This window comes from Mus pahari, chromosome 23, assembly GCF_900095145.1.
Source record: "Mus pahari chromosome 23, PAHARI_EIJ_v1.1, whole genome shotgun sequence".
Classification (NCBI taxonomy): domain Eukaryota; kingdom Metazoa; phylum Chordata; class Mammalia; order Rodentia; family Muridae; genus Mus; species Mus pahari.
Window position 1 is genome coordinate 30,388,546 of NC_034612.1, and position 18,503 is coordinate 30,407,048.

An 18,503-nucleotide genomic window follows, 5' to 3' on the forward strand; every position below is an offset into this window, starting at 1 on the left:
CTGGAACTCACTTTGTAGACCAGGCTGGCCTCGAACTCAGAAATCCGCCTGCCTCTGCCTCCCAAGTGCTAGGATTAAAGGCGTGCGCCACCACCACCAGCCAAAAGTAAAGTTTTATTGGACACAGCATAGCTGGGTTCAGTTATTCATACTGTCCGTGGTGGCTGTTGGTTTGGTTTTTGCTTTGTTTTTTTATTTATTTTTTAAGACTACAACAATGACCTATAACCCACAGTGCCTTCAAAACCAAACCATCACACTTCATAATTTGCAGATAACTGAGAAGCAACACCTACCAACATGCCTCCAACAGTTCATCCAAGCTACAGTAAACAATAAAACTGTCCAAACTAAAGGCAAGACCAATAACAGCACTCTCCTCAATAAAAAAAAAAAAAAAGCTATAATTTAAAGAAAATGAAAATCAGCGTGCTACAACTTGTCTAGCCTAAAAGGCAGCTGATACCTGCATTCTATAATTGCAATCCCAATAAACAGCAAGATGCTCCTGAGACCGAAGCACAATAAACTATACCAGAGAAGACGGGGAAAGGCGGGGGAGCAAATAGGAAGCCAGAGAACTGCGTGTCTGAATGTCTTCCATGAAGACTCGTAAGCTATTCCTATCAGCTCAAGAGCAGACGAGCAGCGGTGCACTGGGGAATGAACTGAGTGGAGCCGCCCCTCCTCGCGGTGGGAGGACTGTTTGGTTCCACAGAACTGAAGAGGAGTTTGCACGTAATAAAGAATTAATTGCTAATCTTCTACCTCGGCCGCCTCCACAGAGGAGATGGTATTGTGTTGCTGCCTCAAAAGTTAAATGTTTCCTCTCCCAAGTGACGGCTGCCTGCGCTCTACCTGGCAGCCTCTACCCGGCAGCCTCCACGCCAGGAGCAGTTCCAGATCCAGCTGGGAGGCAGGGCAAAGGTGGTAGGCTGAGCAAGCCTTCCAGCAGGCCTTGCCAAAGTACTACAGAGCGACAGGTCTGTAAGAGAGCCTCCAGCTGGGGCTTCCTGCCACATGTGCGTGTGCTATGCTCCAAAATGGCGGCCCCTGGCAGAAAGGAAATGTGACAGCATGGGACCAAACAGCCCACAAAGATTTCAGGCCAGCTGCCTGGCACAGGTGGCAGGCCAGATGGATGGAGGTTACCAAGAGCAGAGCCCACCACACTTCAGGAGCAGCCATGCAGCCCAGCAAGACACAGGCTTACTTGGCTGACCTTGGGTCACGGGTCCCTCCAAGGGCCTCTCGCCCCACACCGTCAGGCAGAGGCCATAAAGAGCCACAGGCAGGGCTGGAGAGATGTCTCAGTGGTTAAGAGCACCGACCACTCTTCCGAAGGTCCTGAGTTCAAATCCCAGCAACCACATGGTGGCTCACAAGCATCCATAATGAGATCTGATGCACTCTTCTGGTGCATCTGAAGACAGCTACAGTGTAATTAAATATAAAAAAAAAAAAAACTTTTAAAAAAAAAAAAAAAAAAAAAAGAGCCACAGGCAGATGAGGAAGAATACAGCATTGATATTCTGAATGGTACATCCCAAGCAACTGAGAAGCCTCAGAACCATGCGAACAAGGACTATCTTCAAACTAGTGGACTGTGGGTTCTCTGAAAAGACACCTGTTTCCAGTGCAGAGCCTGCCCTAGTCTGTGTTCCCATCAACAGCATCAAACCAGCAAATACACAGCAGGTCTGGCCCAAATCCAGGACGGGGCCCTAGAACACGTGCCAGGTGTGCAGTCCACAAACACAGGTCACCTGGCTGCCACCAGACTACTACCTCTAATGACAAGTTACAGAATAAACATTCCTAAGTCCCACGCCCCAGTTTGCATAGGCCATAGGAAGCCAGGGCCTCTGAGGATAGACAGATCCACACTAAGAGCAGGTCACAGGCCTCTTGTGGTTCACTCTAGCACCCCTCCAGTAAGCACAGGTTGGCCTTTGGAATACCAGCCTGGTGAGTATACCTGATCACAACTCCACTCGGAGTGAGATTCCTCACTTATAGACAGAACTGAGTGAACCAACCACAACTCTACCAAAACTGAGATCCTGCACTTAAGGGAAGAGCTATGTCAAAACTGTTTCCCTAATGGGGCTGTACTTCAGTTGGTAGAATCTTGCTGAGCATGCACAAAAGTGAGACCACATGAGCTGGGTAGACATAGTGGTGGACACCTCTAATCTCAACACTGGGGAGGCAGAGCAGAAAAGTCAGGAGTTCAAAGTCACTCCTGACTACTTAGCAAGTTCAAGATTAGCCCAAGACACTATCTCAAAAACCAAAACCAGGGTCAGAGACATGGCTCAGGGGACAGAGAGGGACCTGTGACCAAGCCTGCCTACCTGAGTTCGGTACTGGCACCCACATGGTGGAACCTACACGGTAGAAAGAAATAACTGACATCCACAAACCATAGTCTGACCACCATACTGCACCATGCATAGCACATGTGTGCATATATATCCACATACTAAATAAATAAATGCAATACAAATATTATTTTTAAAGACAAGAACCAAAAAAAAAAAAAAGCAATTTAGAGGCTTTTCTGGCTCGAGAATGAGCAGAGAGATCACACTGCATTTTCCAGGCACGTGCCCAGGTGTGCAATCCCAGGACTTTCCTAACACTCGTGTTCAGATGAAGAAGTGCTATGTGTAACATTTGTCATGTGCTCCACTGGCACCATTCAACAAGTGCTCCCAACTGTGCTCTCTGCAAACGACAAGATTTAGCCAAAGTCAGACTCCCAGGACAGATATCCTGACAGCTGTTGTTATGTCCCATTGTCAAGCTGTGTGTGTTCTGTAGACATGGAAGGATGCCTGCAGCTTATGGTCTGGCACTCGGTGTCCTATGAGTGTGACATGTGTAACAGCTACAGTGACAGCGCTTCATGCTTCATTTCAGAATCCTCCACCTGCCACCACCCAGCCAGCATCTTGCCCAACCAAAGGCAGGGGGTGGCCTGCTGGAGCCTAGGGACAAGGCCAGAGTCAGGTGGAGAAGATACATGGGCATCAGGAGCTGGGAAACTACTCTTGAAACCTGCCTCTGAGCCCATCTTCCCCACAGCAAAAGGCCTGCCTGTAAGACCTCCTTCCCGCAGGCCCTGGGATGGAAGAGCACATTCCAGTGCAAAGCTGGGAGGCAGGACCCAGGCTCTCAGGTCCTGTCCCGGCAGGCAGCCTGCTCTGGGTGAACACTGAAGAGTTTGAGCCATGGCCTCAAAGCTGATGCTTATATGGGAGATGAGAGTTCAACTCCCTCACTGAGATGTGGGCAACAGAGCACAGTGGTTGGCTGTGTGTGGGCAAGGTGTAAATGAAGACCTAAGTTCAGCATGCCCGGATGCACGGCAGCTCTTTTAGGGGTGGTCAGGGCCCTTCATCCATGTATCAAGTATCACTAAGGCACGGTAGAGAGTGGACGAGCACTGCAGCCTCCTGACTGCTCTGAATGCAGGCCTGCTCTCTTTGCTGCAGCTCCGTATAAAGATGTCTGCTTGAAGGGCTCAGTGCTCCAGCTCCCCACCCGAGTCCCTGCATGGGGTGAGGGCCAGCCACCCCCGGGGCTAGGCTGCCCTTCCATCCGTTTTTTGGAATGACCTGAGCTCTACTCTGCAGGTGAGAGGCCAGATTAAGAAAAGGGGTGCAAAGGCTATAGAAGACTAATGGCCTGGGCTCCCTGACACCCTACAGCGAGGGAACCCCCAAAAACAGACAGCCCAGCACAGGGAGGTTATTATGAACAGAGCAACTTGAGAAAGCTTTGTAGTTTCTGACACCAGAAACAGCTGCTGTGAGGAAGGACAGGGACAAGGCCACTGACAGGACGAGGCGTGGTGGGACACACCTCCCAGCACCTGGAGAGCGGTCGGTCGGTCGGGAGGATCTCTGTGAGCCTAAAGCAAACCTGGCCTACACGGTGAGTTTCAGGATAGCCGGGGATACACAGAGAGGAAGAAAGGGGGGTGTAAGGGGCATTGGGGTACAAAGCATAGGCTTGTAATCCTAGCCCTGGGGAAGTGGAGAAAGGAGGATCCCTGGAGCTCACTGGCCAGTCTAACCAGGACAGATGTTTCAGCTTGAGTGACAGACCCTGCCTTAAAAAAATACAGTAGGCACATACTTGAGTCATAGGACAGAGAGAAACCAAGCTGGCACCAAGCTGAAAGCTTCACTCCTAGTGAGCAGCCTTCATAGCACAGGAAGGTGCGTGCAAGCTACCCAAAGCCTTCCTTCTCCACCACCCGCCTGGTGAGAGATGCTCCCTGGCAACAGCAGTACAAGTGTTACAGTGTAACAAACGACCTTCTAACTGATGTAAGGCCCACCACACAGACGAGTTATACCCCATGCTGTTAGCTAGATCAAGAGCCCTGAAGGAGAATCTACCACTATCATTCTACTGAAGCATCCAGTATTAAATTGTCCCATGAGTACTTATCTTCATACTCGTCCCTCCATCTTCATCAGAGACTTCTTTGTATGGCAGACAGCCATTAATACAGAAACCTGTGACTAGTTGGTGTACAAAAAAAGAAGAGACTGAAGCACTCAGCCTTAAATGGAATATCTGTATCAAAAGCCACCCCACAAGGTTCAGGGGTCACTGTGAAAGAGGGTCTAGAAAGTTCCTAAGAGCCAGAGGTCACAGGTACCTGCTGTGAAACAGCGTTCTCTAGACATAGCAGGGCCACTGCACCCAGGTACTCAGAGATTCTCACTGCATGGACAAGACTTATACAAGAGCAAGCCAGTGGAAATCCCAACATGGACGGCGGAGGGGTTGGGGAAGGGAGCAGTGTTCTCTAGAATGAAAGCTACCCATGTTCCAGTAGGTGGCCCAACACCTATGAACACACTGGCCGTAAGTAGACTCCGTACGCTGAAAAGAAAAGGACACTGGAAGTTGTGAGGGGGAGCTGGAAGGAAATGGAATATTTGGTCAAAACACATATACATATGTGAAAATCTCTAACAAAAAAAAAAGGAAAGAAAAGAAGGTGGAACATGATTGAGAAAGACACCTGACCTCAAGCTCTGCCCTTCACATACATGTATATAAGTATGATTATGTACACACCAAAGAAAGGAAAAAGTAGGGGAAGGAAGGGAACAAAAACCAACTGTGAACCGAGGGTACAGCCGTAGCCACCTCCTGCCACATCACCCCAGGTTCACATCACATCCCCAATGCTCTCAAGGCTTTGTGTTCTGCTAAATCAACTCCAAAGCAGGCACTTGAGATGAGCCCCATCTACACAACCTGGAAGAAAGGCCCAAAGGCACTGTGAAGAACAGCAGAGAGCACTGATTGGGCCAAGCTACTCCCTGCTGTATACGTACCTGCCTGTGTGCATGTGTAGTGTCTATTCCAGCAAGCATTTGGTCTCCACACTCAACATCCCACTGCCTCCAGCCCTGCTCTGGTACATGACAGGCACAGGGATGACACTAGCCAACACAGAACATCTGTCTCCCATCCTTCCCCATGAAACAATGAGACCATCCACTCCAAGCAGACAGTCATCAGTACCCCAAGAAGACCCTCCTGTAACTTTGTAAGTGGCAAAGACACAGAAGAGCTACTTCCCCAACCTCACAGGTCAGGAAGGCCCTGGTCCTGAAGCCCCTGCTTCCCACTGGCAGGCACAAATGGGCGGCCCAGGGCCTTGTCAGATGCACCAGCCAAGCACCACGGCACACCCCTCATCACACGCTCCCCCAGTGTTTACTGAAAGCCTACTGCTCAGAAGACCAGCCCCTCCCTTAGGTACCAAATCATCAAACTTAGGAATCAGCTGACACAAAACCTTCACAATCCCCAGAACAGAAAGCAGCAGGGACTCTGCTAGGAATGAGTGAATATTTAAGGCCCCTGAGACCACTGGTAGGAAAAGGCCACCACAAACACATAAGCCAGCAGGGTCACCCGCTCTCCAGAACACGGGCCCCCACATAAGCAGCTGTGAGCAATAAACCAACTGAAGCCCAGGAACAGACCACACTGCAGGTATGACTCTCCCTCCTTCACAGCTAGGCCTCAACTAAAAGCCAGCCATTACGGACATCAAGACACCTGGCAGCTCACTAACCTTCCAAGCACTGAAAGTTCTGGATATCCATCAACAAGACACCGAGGTCATTACAAACATTGAGCAGAGAAAGGTTAGCAGAGTGTGGGGCTGGGTTGGCCAATTTGCTCCCATCATGGAACAGTCTACCCACTCACTCTCCCCAAAGTCCCCCTAATTGGCCTGGCACATCAGGGAAGCTAGTCCCCAGAAGGTGTCATCTGGCTGGCCTAGAGGTGCTTCAGCAAAGCCGAGGTCAGCACTTGCTGGCTTCCAACTGATTTGAGGTCAGCAGTTTGAAGTGGGAAGATGCCTGCCCTCCCAGGGCCCACACCACAGCACTACACACACACACACACACACACACACACACACACTGACAGGTATAATGACCACCCAGAGGGGTCTGAAACAAGGCCAGATTCGGGCACAAAAGTGACAGTCAGGTGCCAAGTAGCAGAGGCATTCAGCCACTGGCAAATTACTCCCTACACAGAACACAGGCCTGACTACAGAGGGTCCAATGCTCACTCTGAGCCTGCTTAATAAGCCTCTCGCTTCCATCTGAATTGCTAAGTATAGTGTTTAAAAAGCCGAGCAGTGAAGTCGCCTGCTCTCCTCGCTCTGTTGTGACTCACTCTGCATCTCTGCTTGAACCTTCGAAAGCACACTCACCCAATTAAGCCATGGGCTCCCATTCCCTGACAGAAATGTGTAGAAATACAGCTTTTCAAAGGGCAATTTGGCATCAGCTATCAATTCTAAACACAGTTTCTTTTGAACCAAGGAAAAAAAACCCAAACATGCCTTTAGGATTTATCTAAGCAATGCTAATGCTGTTTACTTGGGGGAAAACAAAGTAATTGTCCCTCAGCATGGAGAAATCAGTCTGTCCCTATCACGCAGGACTGGGGAGTGATTCAAGTACTCTGTCTGGTGCAGGTATAGTGCAAAGATTAGCTGACAGACACAGGACGTGGATGAGGTGGACGAGTGTTGAGTACTTGCCCAGTGCCTTAGCGAGGCACTGCTGCTGTGATAAATACCATGACCAAGCCCAAGCTGGGGAGGAAAGGGTTTATCATCATAGTTAGTAGTCCATCATTCAGGCAAGTCGGGGAAGAGGCTCAAGGCGTGAACCTGGAAGCAAGGACTGAACGAAGTAGAGGCCAAGGAGGAATACTGCTTATTGGATTTCCCCTCACAGCTTGCTCTGCCTGCCTTCTTACACCAACTAGGACCACCTGCCCAGGGTGGTACTGCCCCAAGTAAGCTGGACCCTAAGACATCAATCATTAGCCAAGAAAAGGCATCACAGGCCAACCTGGGAGAGGGGGAAGAAAAAGCCTTTCTTCACTGACACTCCCTCTTCCCAGATGACTATAGCTTGTGTCGAGTTGACATGAAACTAGCCACACACTCAGTGTGCCCTAAGACCTTGGCTCCACTCCCAGCACTATATAAAGTGGACCTGGGGATGAATTCCTAAAACCTTAGTACTTAGAGGGTGGAAACAGCAAGATAGAGAGTTCAAGATCAGCTACACAGTGAGCTGGAGGCTAGCCTGAGCTACATGAGTCTCAAAAACACAAACCAAACAAGGATGGACGGGCACAGTAAAGGTGTTTCTGCATTCTCTGAGCACAGCTAGCAAATTAACCCAAGGGGCTTCTGGGAACCTCACCTTGGTGCCAGTCTTTGGAATTTGGTGACAACCTAGGATTGAGAACAGGCAGCCGAGCAGGCCAATCATTTAGGTCTGAGGCCTCAACCTGTGGGATCCAACCCGAACTCTGACAGTGTCTGAGCTGGATTGTAGGACGCCCAGCTGGCATCTACTGGAGAACTGCTTGCTGTGCAGAAAAAAAAAAAAAAAAAAACCATCTGGTGTCAGGGTGCGGGGCTGAGCAGGCGCCTGGGAGCAAAGAGGGAAGGGTCTATTTTCTCCTCCCCTGTCTCTTACCACGTCCTGCCATTATTAGGTCATCCATAATTACTGACAGCTGCATCTTAATGTTTGCAAAGCACAGATCTTGGACATGCTGTGTTAAATTTATCCCTCAGTGCTGCACTGTTTTGATGCTACTGTACACACCGTGTCCTTCCCACAGGTCGCCACGGTACTCAGAAATACCGTTTATTCTTGTCAACTGTCACCTGTTCTAGGACCCTGCAGACCTGGCTTTTTATTGATACTTTGGAACTCCTACATGATTATGTTGTCTCCAGATAGCTTTTTCCTATCCAGGCCACACATCCTGATTTCTGCAGGGGAGGGGATATATGTGCACATGTACACACCCGTATGCATGTGTGCAGAGGCTGTCCAAGTGTCCTGCTCTGTCATTCTCTGCTTTATTCTCTTGGGATGGGGTCTCTTGCTGAACCTAGAGGTTGGCTAGCAGCCTACAAGCCCCAGCCTCTGCCCCTCACAGTGCTAGGGATACAGGTCCCAGGCACACGCAGCCATGCTTGGCTCCTTACATGGGTATTGATGACCAGAAGGAACTCAGGTCAAGCAAACTTACCAAGGAAACATGTACTCCTCCCAGGATGACCTGCTCTGTAATTAGTCAAACAGGTGAGGAAAATCACCAGGAAGGTAAGAACATGTGGCCTCATTCCCATGATGGGCACATCTCCAGTGTGAGCATGGTGCTGAGAACACACGCCTCAACCCTAGCATCAGGCTCACCAGGGCTGGACCCGCGGCAGTTGTTTCCAGGTGCCTTCTCTCTGGCTGCAGAGCCTCCCTTCTTTCTGAGTTTGCCGAATGTTCTCAATCAAAAGCAAGTGCTGGGTTGTTAACCCATCATTCAACTTGAAATGCTCTATGGAGGGGCTGGTGAGATGGCTCAAAGGGTAAGAGCACTGACCACTCTTCCCAAGATCCTGAGTTCAAATCCCAGCAACCACATGGTGGCTCACAACCATCCTTAAGGAGATCTGACACGCTCTTCTGGTGTGTCAGCTACAATGTACTTACATATAATAAATAAATAAATCTTTAAAAAAAGAAATGCTCTATGGAGACTGCTGATTTTCCTGAAGATAGCGCCCTCTCCTGCTCCACCATCCTGCCAGCCTCTCCACAGTCACACCATCGAGCAGGTTGTTTCTGTCTGCAGTCATTTACTCTCCATACTGAAAGCCCTTCCCCACAGTCTGCCCCCAGAGACCAAGGTCAAGATGTCATCACTCTCCATGCCCCTCGGAACTTCAAAAAAGTCCCTGAGGATTAAGAAGGTCACTGGCTTACCCACACTGGTACTTGCCACACAACACAGATGGCTCTGTTGACCCCATGCCACAGCATCGTATGTGTGCACTGCTGGGCACTTTCCTGCCCATTACTCTCCATGGCACAAAGCCTGTCTACCCCCAGCCCACATGGCCCTGTGTACATCCACTCCAGCTTACATGACTCCATGTACTAGACACATCACAGATAGAGAGCACTGTGTGCCCTGCCCCATGTGACTCTGTGCATAACCACACAGTTCACAACAGTACCATCTGCCCCAGCCTCCATGACCCATGGCACTAGATGCATCTGAGAAAGACAAACCCATTTACCCCAGCCCACATGACCCTACTGCACTGGACACCAAATAGGTACAAATTTGTCAGCTCCAGCTCATGTGACTCCACACACTGGGTTCACCAGAGGAAGACAGGAGCATGTGTTCCTGCCCACATGGCCCTGTGCACTAGACACACAGCAGAGAGAGCTATCTGACTCGGCCCACATGATTCCATGCACTGGACACATGTTGACAGGCCCATCTGTCCTCACCCACGTGGCCCAATGCGCAGGACACATCACAGTCTATCTACAGTTAGATTTCAGCATCTGATTCCTGGTTTACATGGGAAACTCACACAGGCCAAAACCCTGTTCTAACCTAGGTGTGACGGTTAACCTGGATGGTCAGCTTGGATGGATTTACTGTTACCTGGGAGACACACATCTGGCACGACTATAAAGGTTTCCATGGAGTTTCAAGCCAACCTGAATGGAGATGGCACAATTCAGTGAGCTGGACTCAATAAAAAGGAGAAAGTGGCTGAGCCCCCACTCATCTCTGCTTCTCTGCTGTGGACACAGTGTGAGCAGCTGCCCCATGCTCTCGCCACCAGGCTCCCTACTTTACACTCACACTGGAGCCAGAGTCAAGCTGTTCTGTCAGATATCCTGTCTGTCACAACAATGAGGGAAGTAGCAACCACACTACGGCTGAGCCCCTCAGGGTAGCCAGAGCTCATCCTCACAGGATCTGCACCAGACACTATCAGCACTCAGACCCTAGGGGACAAGCACTCTGAGAGATGATGGTCACAGATGGACAGACAGACAGACAGACAGACAAGGAGAACACAGGCTTTGGCAACAACCTGCTTGTCCATAAGAAGGCAGCCAGTGGACCCAGACCCCTCTCGCCTCAGTTAACAAGATCCCTGATACTAGTGAGGAAGTCCCTATGGGAGGGCAGTAGCCCAGGACAGGCTGCCACAGGTGATCACAGGCCTCCCTGAAGAAAGCTGATCATCAAGGGGGCAGTGCCACCTACTGGTAGCTACATCTCAGAATCCACAGCGCTGCACATCAGACAGGTAGACATGCAGGCAGGAGTACAGGCTCCAGCTAAAGAGTGCATCCTTGAACTAGTACTCAGTCATGTATGTGTATGTGTGTGCTGTGTGTTTGTGCTTATGTGCATTTGTATGTATATATGCTTATGCATATGTACATACACGTATGACTATGTGAGTAGGCAAATGTATGCCTTCTTCTGAGGAGACTCAGTCCTGGCACTGAACCCTAACTGTGCCCCATCCTTCCATTACTTCTGCCCCGTCCTGCATCATGTCTAAGCTCAGCACTCCATGCTTCAGTCAGTCACCCTCCTAGCCTTGCACAAACAACCTCCCAAAACCTATCAGAAAAAAGAAGGTAGGGGAAGCCTTGGGGCTGAAGAGATGGTTCAGCTGTTAAAAGCACTCACTGGCTTTTTTGGTTTTTTTGTTTTACAAGATCCATATTCAGTTTCTAGCTCTCACACGATAGCTCACAACCACCTGTAACTCCAGTTCCAGGAAATCCAACACTCTCTTCTGGCCTGCACAGACACCTACACACTGGATGGACATGAACTCACACATGCATGTGCATACACGCATACACACACACACACACACACACACACACACACACACAGAAACATAGATGTTAAAAAAAAAAAAAAAAAACAGAAAGTCCAAGATGCTCATCAGATCAGAGAACCAAGAATATTAATTTTCCCCAAAATCTAATGTTTTCCTTTTTCATTCTATTACTCCTATTGTATATGTGAGGTGTGTAACTCATGTATGAAGGATAGAGGACAGCTGTGTGGAACTGGTTCTCTCCTGTACCCCTGCCTACATTCTAGAGATCTGTCTGAGGTTGTCTGGCTTGCATGGTAATGGATTCATGCACTGAGCCACCTCAGCCCCATCCACTTGTTAAGGACCAGTTGCTGGGAAATGAACCCAGGCATCACACATTCTTAGTGCACACACTGAAGCATATGTCCTACTGCTCAGACCCAGCTTATCATGTTAAGGGAGCACATTTAATACAGCTGGTCTGCATCTGTCACCATCATAGAACAAGTATAGCCACAAGAGTGGAATCAATGTCACCCAGAGTCCAGCCTTGACCCTGGCCTGTACCCAAATCTCTGCCCTTGGGTGCACAGGGGAGGTAAGCAGGTGACACTGAGCTTCCAAGGTGCCAGGCAGCCTAGCAGCCCAGGGCAATGCACGAATGACGGCTATCAGGAGACCAAGGGGGCTGTGAACCAAGAGACCAGTGCCCTTTTCCTTCCAGAAAGGATAGTTACCAGCTGAGGTGCTTCCTAAGGACATGAGCCTGCTGGGCCTTACAAACACGGCTGGTAGAAGCCCTGCACTCCTCCTCAGGTAAGAGAAGAGGGGTCCAGGGCAGTATGGCTCCTAAGAAGGGTCTCCCCACATTCCTTAATAAGAATGTGGAGTACCATAAGCACCCACTCCTCTCTCTTGCTTGGCCCAGATAGCTAGACAGCAACCAAGGACCAACTTGCCCTCAAAGCAGTCGAGCTCTGCACAGGGCAGTCAGTTGGGGAAAAGGCTCACACAGCAGCTAGACACTGCAACCTGGCCACAGTGACCTGTGCTACTCCAGCCAGGGCAATAGCTCCACAGGACTGAGTGACACTAAGTACCATGCGACAGGCATCAGACACGCAGGCACACCAGCACACCAGCGTTCCAGCAGGGCTGGTCCAACTGGGCATGAGGGTCCTCTGATCTCCACCACAAGAAAAAAGTCACGGAGGCAGAGTATCCCCAGGGGTAGGAGGGACCCTTGCCGGCAGCTAACAAGCCCAGAAGACAGGAGGAAGCACACAGCACTGGGCCTGCTGGGCCCGCCTCTGAAAAAAGGGTTCTGCAGATGGACTGGAAAGGAAATGAAGAGGCACTGTCAAGTAACAGAACGGAAGGCAGTGCTGCCATCAGAAGGTGACGGCTCCAGAGCCAGCAGGGGACAGTGTGATTACAAGGCAGCTGAGCTCAGACAGTCTTCATCTGGCCTTGTTTCTCAGAGCAGCAGGAAGACAGCCAGCAAGCCGAAAGTATTACCACAAAGGCCTGTGCCCAAGCTCCAACACCTCATCCCAACTAATGCACCCCCAACATCCCTGAGTCCTAGAACAGACACAGCCATCACGAAGGGTGAGATCCAGACCAAGACTCAGGGGATTACAGCTGTTGATGGCAGCTGAGAAGCAACCCAAAACTGAACTACAAATAGGTCGGCCATCAGTGAATGGCACCCAACACAACAGAGTAGCGTACAGATGGGAGAGCCACAGGGAACATCCTGCCCTTGCTATGTGTTGAACACACAGTGCCCAGCAGCTCTGCCCTGTGACACATTCTGCATTTCTACACTCATACCTGACACAGACCAGTCACATGAGATGCTCCAAGGGACCCAGTGGGATATGAATCTTCCAGTATTATTGGGTTTTAACACAGTCAGTCAATCCCCAAAGTTTATCACTTTTCCCTAAAGCAGTGACTTCCTTATATGCACAGGGTCCTGTGAGCATGCAGGCCATTGCAATGCCCTTTTCTCACCACCAGCTCTGTGGACATGCAGATTCTCAACAGTCTTTACAATAAGGCTCAATCTCCCTCCCATGTCAAGCATTCATTAAGCCTAAACAAGAGCTCCACAGCACAGCACAAGAAGGCGCCTGCCTGCCCTGACCTCTTCAGACTCTGAGCCAGGAGGCAGAGGAAAGCACTGGAAGTCAGCAGCCAGGGGTGAAGACGGCAGCAGCTTACCTACCTGAGATTCAAGCCCATGGTCTGGTCCAGGTTCTCCCAGCTCTGCAGCTTTGCAAGCAGCTTCTAGAAAGACAGTTATAGCCATCAGTATCTCTTGCCCAGCAACTGTCATGAAAGCAAACAATGACAAAGGTACTGGAGTCCCCCATGCTATCTGTGATCACAGGTGGTTGGGTGATCTTAGCAGATGAAGGGATATGACTCGCCTAGGCCTTGCTCCTTCCTGCCCCATGGTGCAAGTCCAGCCAAATTAGCCAGGAGCCTCTTTCAAAATGTTAAGTCCTAGAATGCTAAGTCCTAGACCGACTGACCAACGAACTCTGTTCTAGAACCACGGTTTCCCTAATACTATGGTAGGCCAGGACCAAAATGACTTAGATGCGGGCTAGCAAGCCATGAGGGGGAGACAGGGCCATCTATGCCTGTGTGCCTGTTCCAGACCAGCTTGATCCCCACAAAGTCTCTTTCCCTACCCCTTTGGAGCTGAAATGAATATGTGCTTCAGATCACCTCCACCTTTAGGGGGCCAGCACATAGCTGACACCAGGGGTTCACTCATGATTCTGGACCCACCAGCCCTGCAGATCCAAAGTTGCAAGATCTCTATGACACAGGATATCTGAGAGGAATTCCGGTCAGGAACCAATAGTGTAGCAGAAGCCGAGGCCTCAAACCAGCCCAATGACTCTTTGCAATGAACATTTGCAAGTTAAGATGTATGGACACTGTGAAACACTACAGTTTCCACAACAATTTTTTTTTTCTTTTTGGGGGGAAGTTGCAAGGGCAGAGGACACAGAGATGAATGGAACTGGGGTTCATACAACAATTTTTTTTTTCTTTTTGGGGGGAAGTTGCAAGGGCAGAGGACACAGAGATGAATGGAACTGGGGTTCATAATATGAAATTCACAAATTCAACAAAAAGTTAAATAAAATTGTTTTAAAAAGGTTCTCAGCCCACAAGGCATGCCCCATGGCTTTAATCCTGGAACTCTGGAGGGAAAAGCAAGCAGACCTCTGAGAGTCCAGAGCCAGCCAAGAATAATAGACAAAAAAGCAAAAAACAAAAACCTGTGCCCAGCTCATGTTTTCATGTTGTCAACTTTTCATTTTGCAAAGTTTCCAATTCTGATAAAATTCAAATTATCATGTTACTTTTTTCTTTATAAATAATTGTTATAAGTTATAGCTAAACAGTCAATATTATTTGCTTCTATAATGGAAGAAAAATATGCATAGTTTCCTATTTTACATTTGGAGCTGACTTTGGTATAACATTTAAGGTCTATGTATGGACTCACTTTTTAACTCAAATGAATATTTAATTTTTGTGAACAATCTGTTGATTGGCCTTTCAACTCTCCCTTGAAAAGCTTTTGGAGATTTGTTAAATAAAAACTAACTAGACTTTAAAAACAAAAACAAAAACAAAAACAAAACCCTGTGCCCAGGACGGGCAGCATAGCGAGGGCCAGCAAGATGAAGGAGCTCACTACCATGCCTGGTGACCTGAGTCTGAGCCCCAGAATACACACGGGGAGAAAACCTACTCTCACAAGTTGTCCTGGGAAGTCCTCGCAAACACCATAGCATATGCACTCACTTGCTCTTTCCCACATACATACAGATATACACACACAAGCACACATACATACATACATGCACATATACATACACACACACACACACACACACAATGTATGTATATACATTGTGGCACATGGGCTCACTTTTTCTCTTGCTCTTTCCCACATACATACAGATATACACACACAAGCACACATACATACATACATGCATATATACATACACACAAACAATGTATGTATATACATTGTAACACACAGGCTCACTTTTTCTCACATACATACACACATCTACATACACATATACACTGTGGCATGTGCACTCATTTTCTCACATGTATACCTTCACATACACACATATATACATACATACATACACACATACACTAAGACACGTGCACTCACTCTTTTTAACACACATACACACTCACACACACAAACATAAAAACTTTAAAAGGGTGGGACAGTTGCTCAGCTACTAATTCTTCCACCACCAGTGTTACAGGACACTGTTCCTCGCCAGGCCCTGACCACTTTCCACAGGAGGGCACAGATAGACCCTGTGTCAACAGCAAGCACACTTCCATACAGGACTTCAAGCTAAGCACCCTATACGTGGAAAACTGTCAGAGACAAACAAAAACCATCCCTCCAGGTGTGACATAAATCATGTTGGTAAATGTCACGTGCTGTTCGCACGACATTTGGGCTCATGAAAGTGGGCTCACAGACCAAGGTGGCCTTCATTATCTCAGAGTCCAACCAGTTTATGTCACGATCTGGGACAGACTGGCCCCTGGTCCTGCAACAAGGAGGAAAGAGAACTACAAGCTGCTATGACTATGACATTACAAAACCTTGGTGCCTGCCCAGTAGTGGCACTCAGGAAGCAGAGGTAGGTGGATCTCTGAGTTCAAGGCTAGCCTAGTCTATAGAGTCAAGTTCCAAAATAGTCAGGGATACACAGAGAAATCCTGTCTGGGGGCTGGGGGTGGGGGCTTAATAATAGCTAAAGGGGGAACCATCCAACAAAGGTAACCATTGCTTATTCATGGTATAAAAATGACTGCTGTGGGAGTGTGAAGGCAAAAGCCTCAGCCATGCAGAGACACTGCATCCACAACAGTCTCCTGGGACCACAGCAGGACTTGTGAGTCGTCTGCGGGCTGCTGTAAGCTCTGTGAGATGGATGCTCTGCACTGCCTGCTGCTTCGCTAGCCTCTAGCCCTGCTTACTGTACTTCTCTTTTACTTCTGCTGCTCTATACTTAACTCCCTCATGCAAGAATGAAAGAATGGCTCTCTGGACAGAATGTCAGAGGAAAGGACAAAATAAGTTCCAGGTCTTTTTGCCTACAAAGCCAGTGTCCAAGAGAGGCGTGTCTGGGACAGCACAAATAGATAGGAACTGCAGCACGGGCTGGTCACAGAGAACTCTCTGGTGCCAACAGAAACTCATCTGGCTTAGACTTCTAAAAGAAGACAGAGATGGAGCTGGGGAGATGGCTCAGTCAAGCAAACAGATTATCACACAAGCATGAAACCTGCATTCACTCCCTAATGCTCATTTAACAAAAAAATGGGCATAGAAACAAACACCTAAAATCCAATGCTAGAGGAGAACAGACAGGCAGAGCTCACTGATTACCCAGCCTAGCTAAATTAGCTAGCCCCAGATTAAGAGTGAGACCATCTCAAAACAAAAAGGAAGCTGGCGTGGTGGCTCACACCTTTAATCCCAGCACTCAGGAAGCAGAGGCAGGCGGATTTCTGAATTTGAGACCAGCCTGGTCTACAAAGTGAGTTCCAGGGCAGCCAGAGCTACACAGAGAAACCCTGTCTCGAAAAACCAAACCAAACAAAACAAAACCAAACAAAAAAGAGGTCAGAAAGGCTTCTGAGGCGCTAATACAATGCAGGAAAATAGCCATTGCTATTGGTTGACCACCAGCATTACATAGCAAGACGCTGCTGCTAAAGACAGCACATACCATTGAGAACAGATAAATCAAGCTAGAACTGAGCTAGAAGCCTCCTCCCTGCTAGCTAGTCCTTGGAGGTCTGCAAGGTGCTATGCAGACTGATGGGAAGAACTGTCATCAACAGTCTAACCCAGCTTTAGAGCCTGTGTACACAATAACAAGCAGCCAAAATGAGCCTACAAGTGTAACAATGGCAGGTATGTTACCAGGGTCACCAACTGCTTTCTGATTGGATTTGATGCTCACTCCAGAAGAGGGAACCCCATCTGGTACTGTAAACCCAGTCAAAAGCTCATGGCTGAGGATAGACCTCAGTACAGAAGCAACAGGCCGGGCGTGGTGGCGCATGCCTTTAATCCCAGCACTCGGGAGGCAGAGGCAGGCGAATTTCTGAGTTCGAGGCCAGCCTGGTCTACAAAGTGAGTTCCAGGACAGCCAGGGCTATTCAGAGAAACCCTGTCTCAAAAAACCAAAAAAAAAAAAAAAACCAACAGAAGCAACAGCTATTGCTGTGTGTAATGGATCTGTCAAGTTGCCTTCTAAACAGCTATACTTATGCCCATAGACTATATCACTGTGAGCTTTATTCAAAGAAGCTTCGATTTGCAATAGGCAGCAGTGACTGCAGAGTCTCATAACTGACTGCACTACCCACCACACAAGCACAGCATCCCCACAGCTGACCAACTACAACATGTAATGGAGATGCCCAGGGTGCTCCGGCCAGGGCAGAGGACAGCCCTAGAGAGACGACTCTCCCACTACTCACCTCCTTTTCCAACTCCAGGTCAACCAGAGCCTCCTGCATCTTCTCCTGCCGGCTCAGCTTCCTCTGCAGACCTTCCAGCTCCTCTGTGAGCAGCCCATTGGTCTCCTTCATCTCCCTACAGGGCCAGAACAGTCACGCATGTGGAGGACAAGCCCAAGGGACACCAAGCCCAGGGAGCCAACTACCAACGAGGGACAGCAAACTGTGCATGAGCCCTCACCTTAGATGAGTGTTCTCTTCATGCAGCCTCTTGAGCTCACGCTCCATCCTAGGCATCCGCATCAGCTCAGACTTCATGCTCTTCACCACAGCTGCATCCTGCTCTTGTAGACACAGCTTCTGCTCCAGGTCCTGTGGGAGGCAGAGAGAGTAAGCAGCCTGAACTGCAAACTGCAAACACAGCCTCTGTAAAACAGAGAGGCTGGTCTGAATGACACACAGGCCTTCAACCATGGAATGATCTGGAGAAGGCAGACAGACGGACATGGAGATCATGACAGTCAGTTTAAGAGAAGACACAGAAAAATGGAGGTGTCAGAAGCTAGGGAGCCTGCTCAGTCAGTAATCACTTGCCATGCAAGAAAGAGTGAGGCCCTAAACCCCCTCAATGCTTCCTAACACACACACACTCACACACTCACACACACACACACTCACACACACACACACACACACACTCACACACACACAC

At 48.9% G+C, this 18,503-nt stretch overlaps 1 protein-coding gene across 2 annotated transcripts in view; it reads right to left on the reverse strand.

Moving 5' to 3' along the window:
• Mad1l1 (mitotic arrest deficient 1 like 1) overlaps positions 1-18,503 on the reverse strand; it is a 306,462-nt gene that overhangs the window by 265,135 nt on the left and 22,824 nt on the right. For both annotated transcript variants that reach the window (XM_029533893.1, XM_021186613.1), the window contains exons 7-9: positions 18,033-18,163; positions 17,813-17,927; positions 13,476-13,537 (exon numbers count right to left, since the gene is read on the reverse strand). In XM_029533893.1, the coding sequence (XP_029389753.1) occupies positions 13,476-13,537; positions 17,813-17,927; positions 18,033-18,163 (308 nt within the window). The remainder of the gene's footprint in view (positions 1-13,475; positions 13,538-17,812; positions 17,928-18,032; positions 18,164-18,503) is intronic.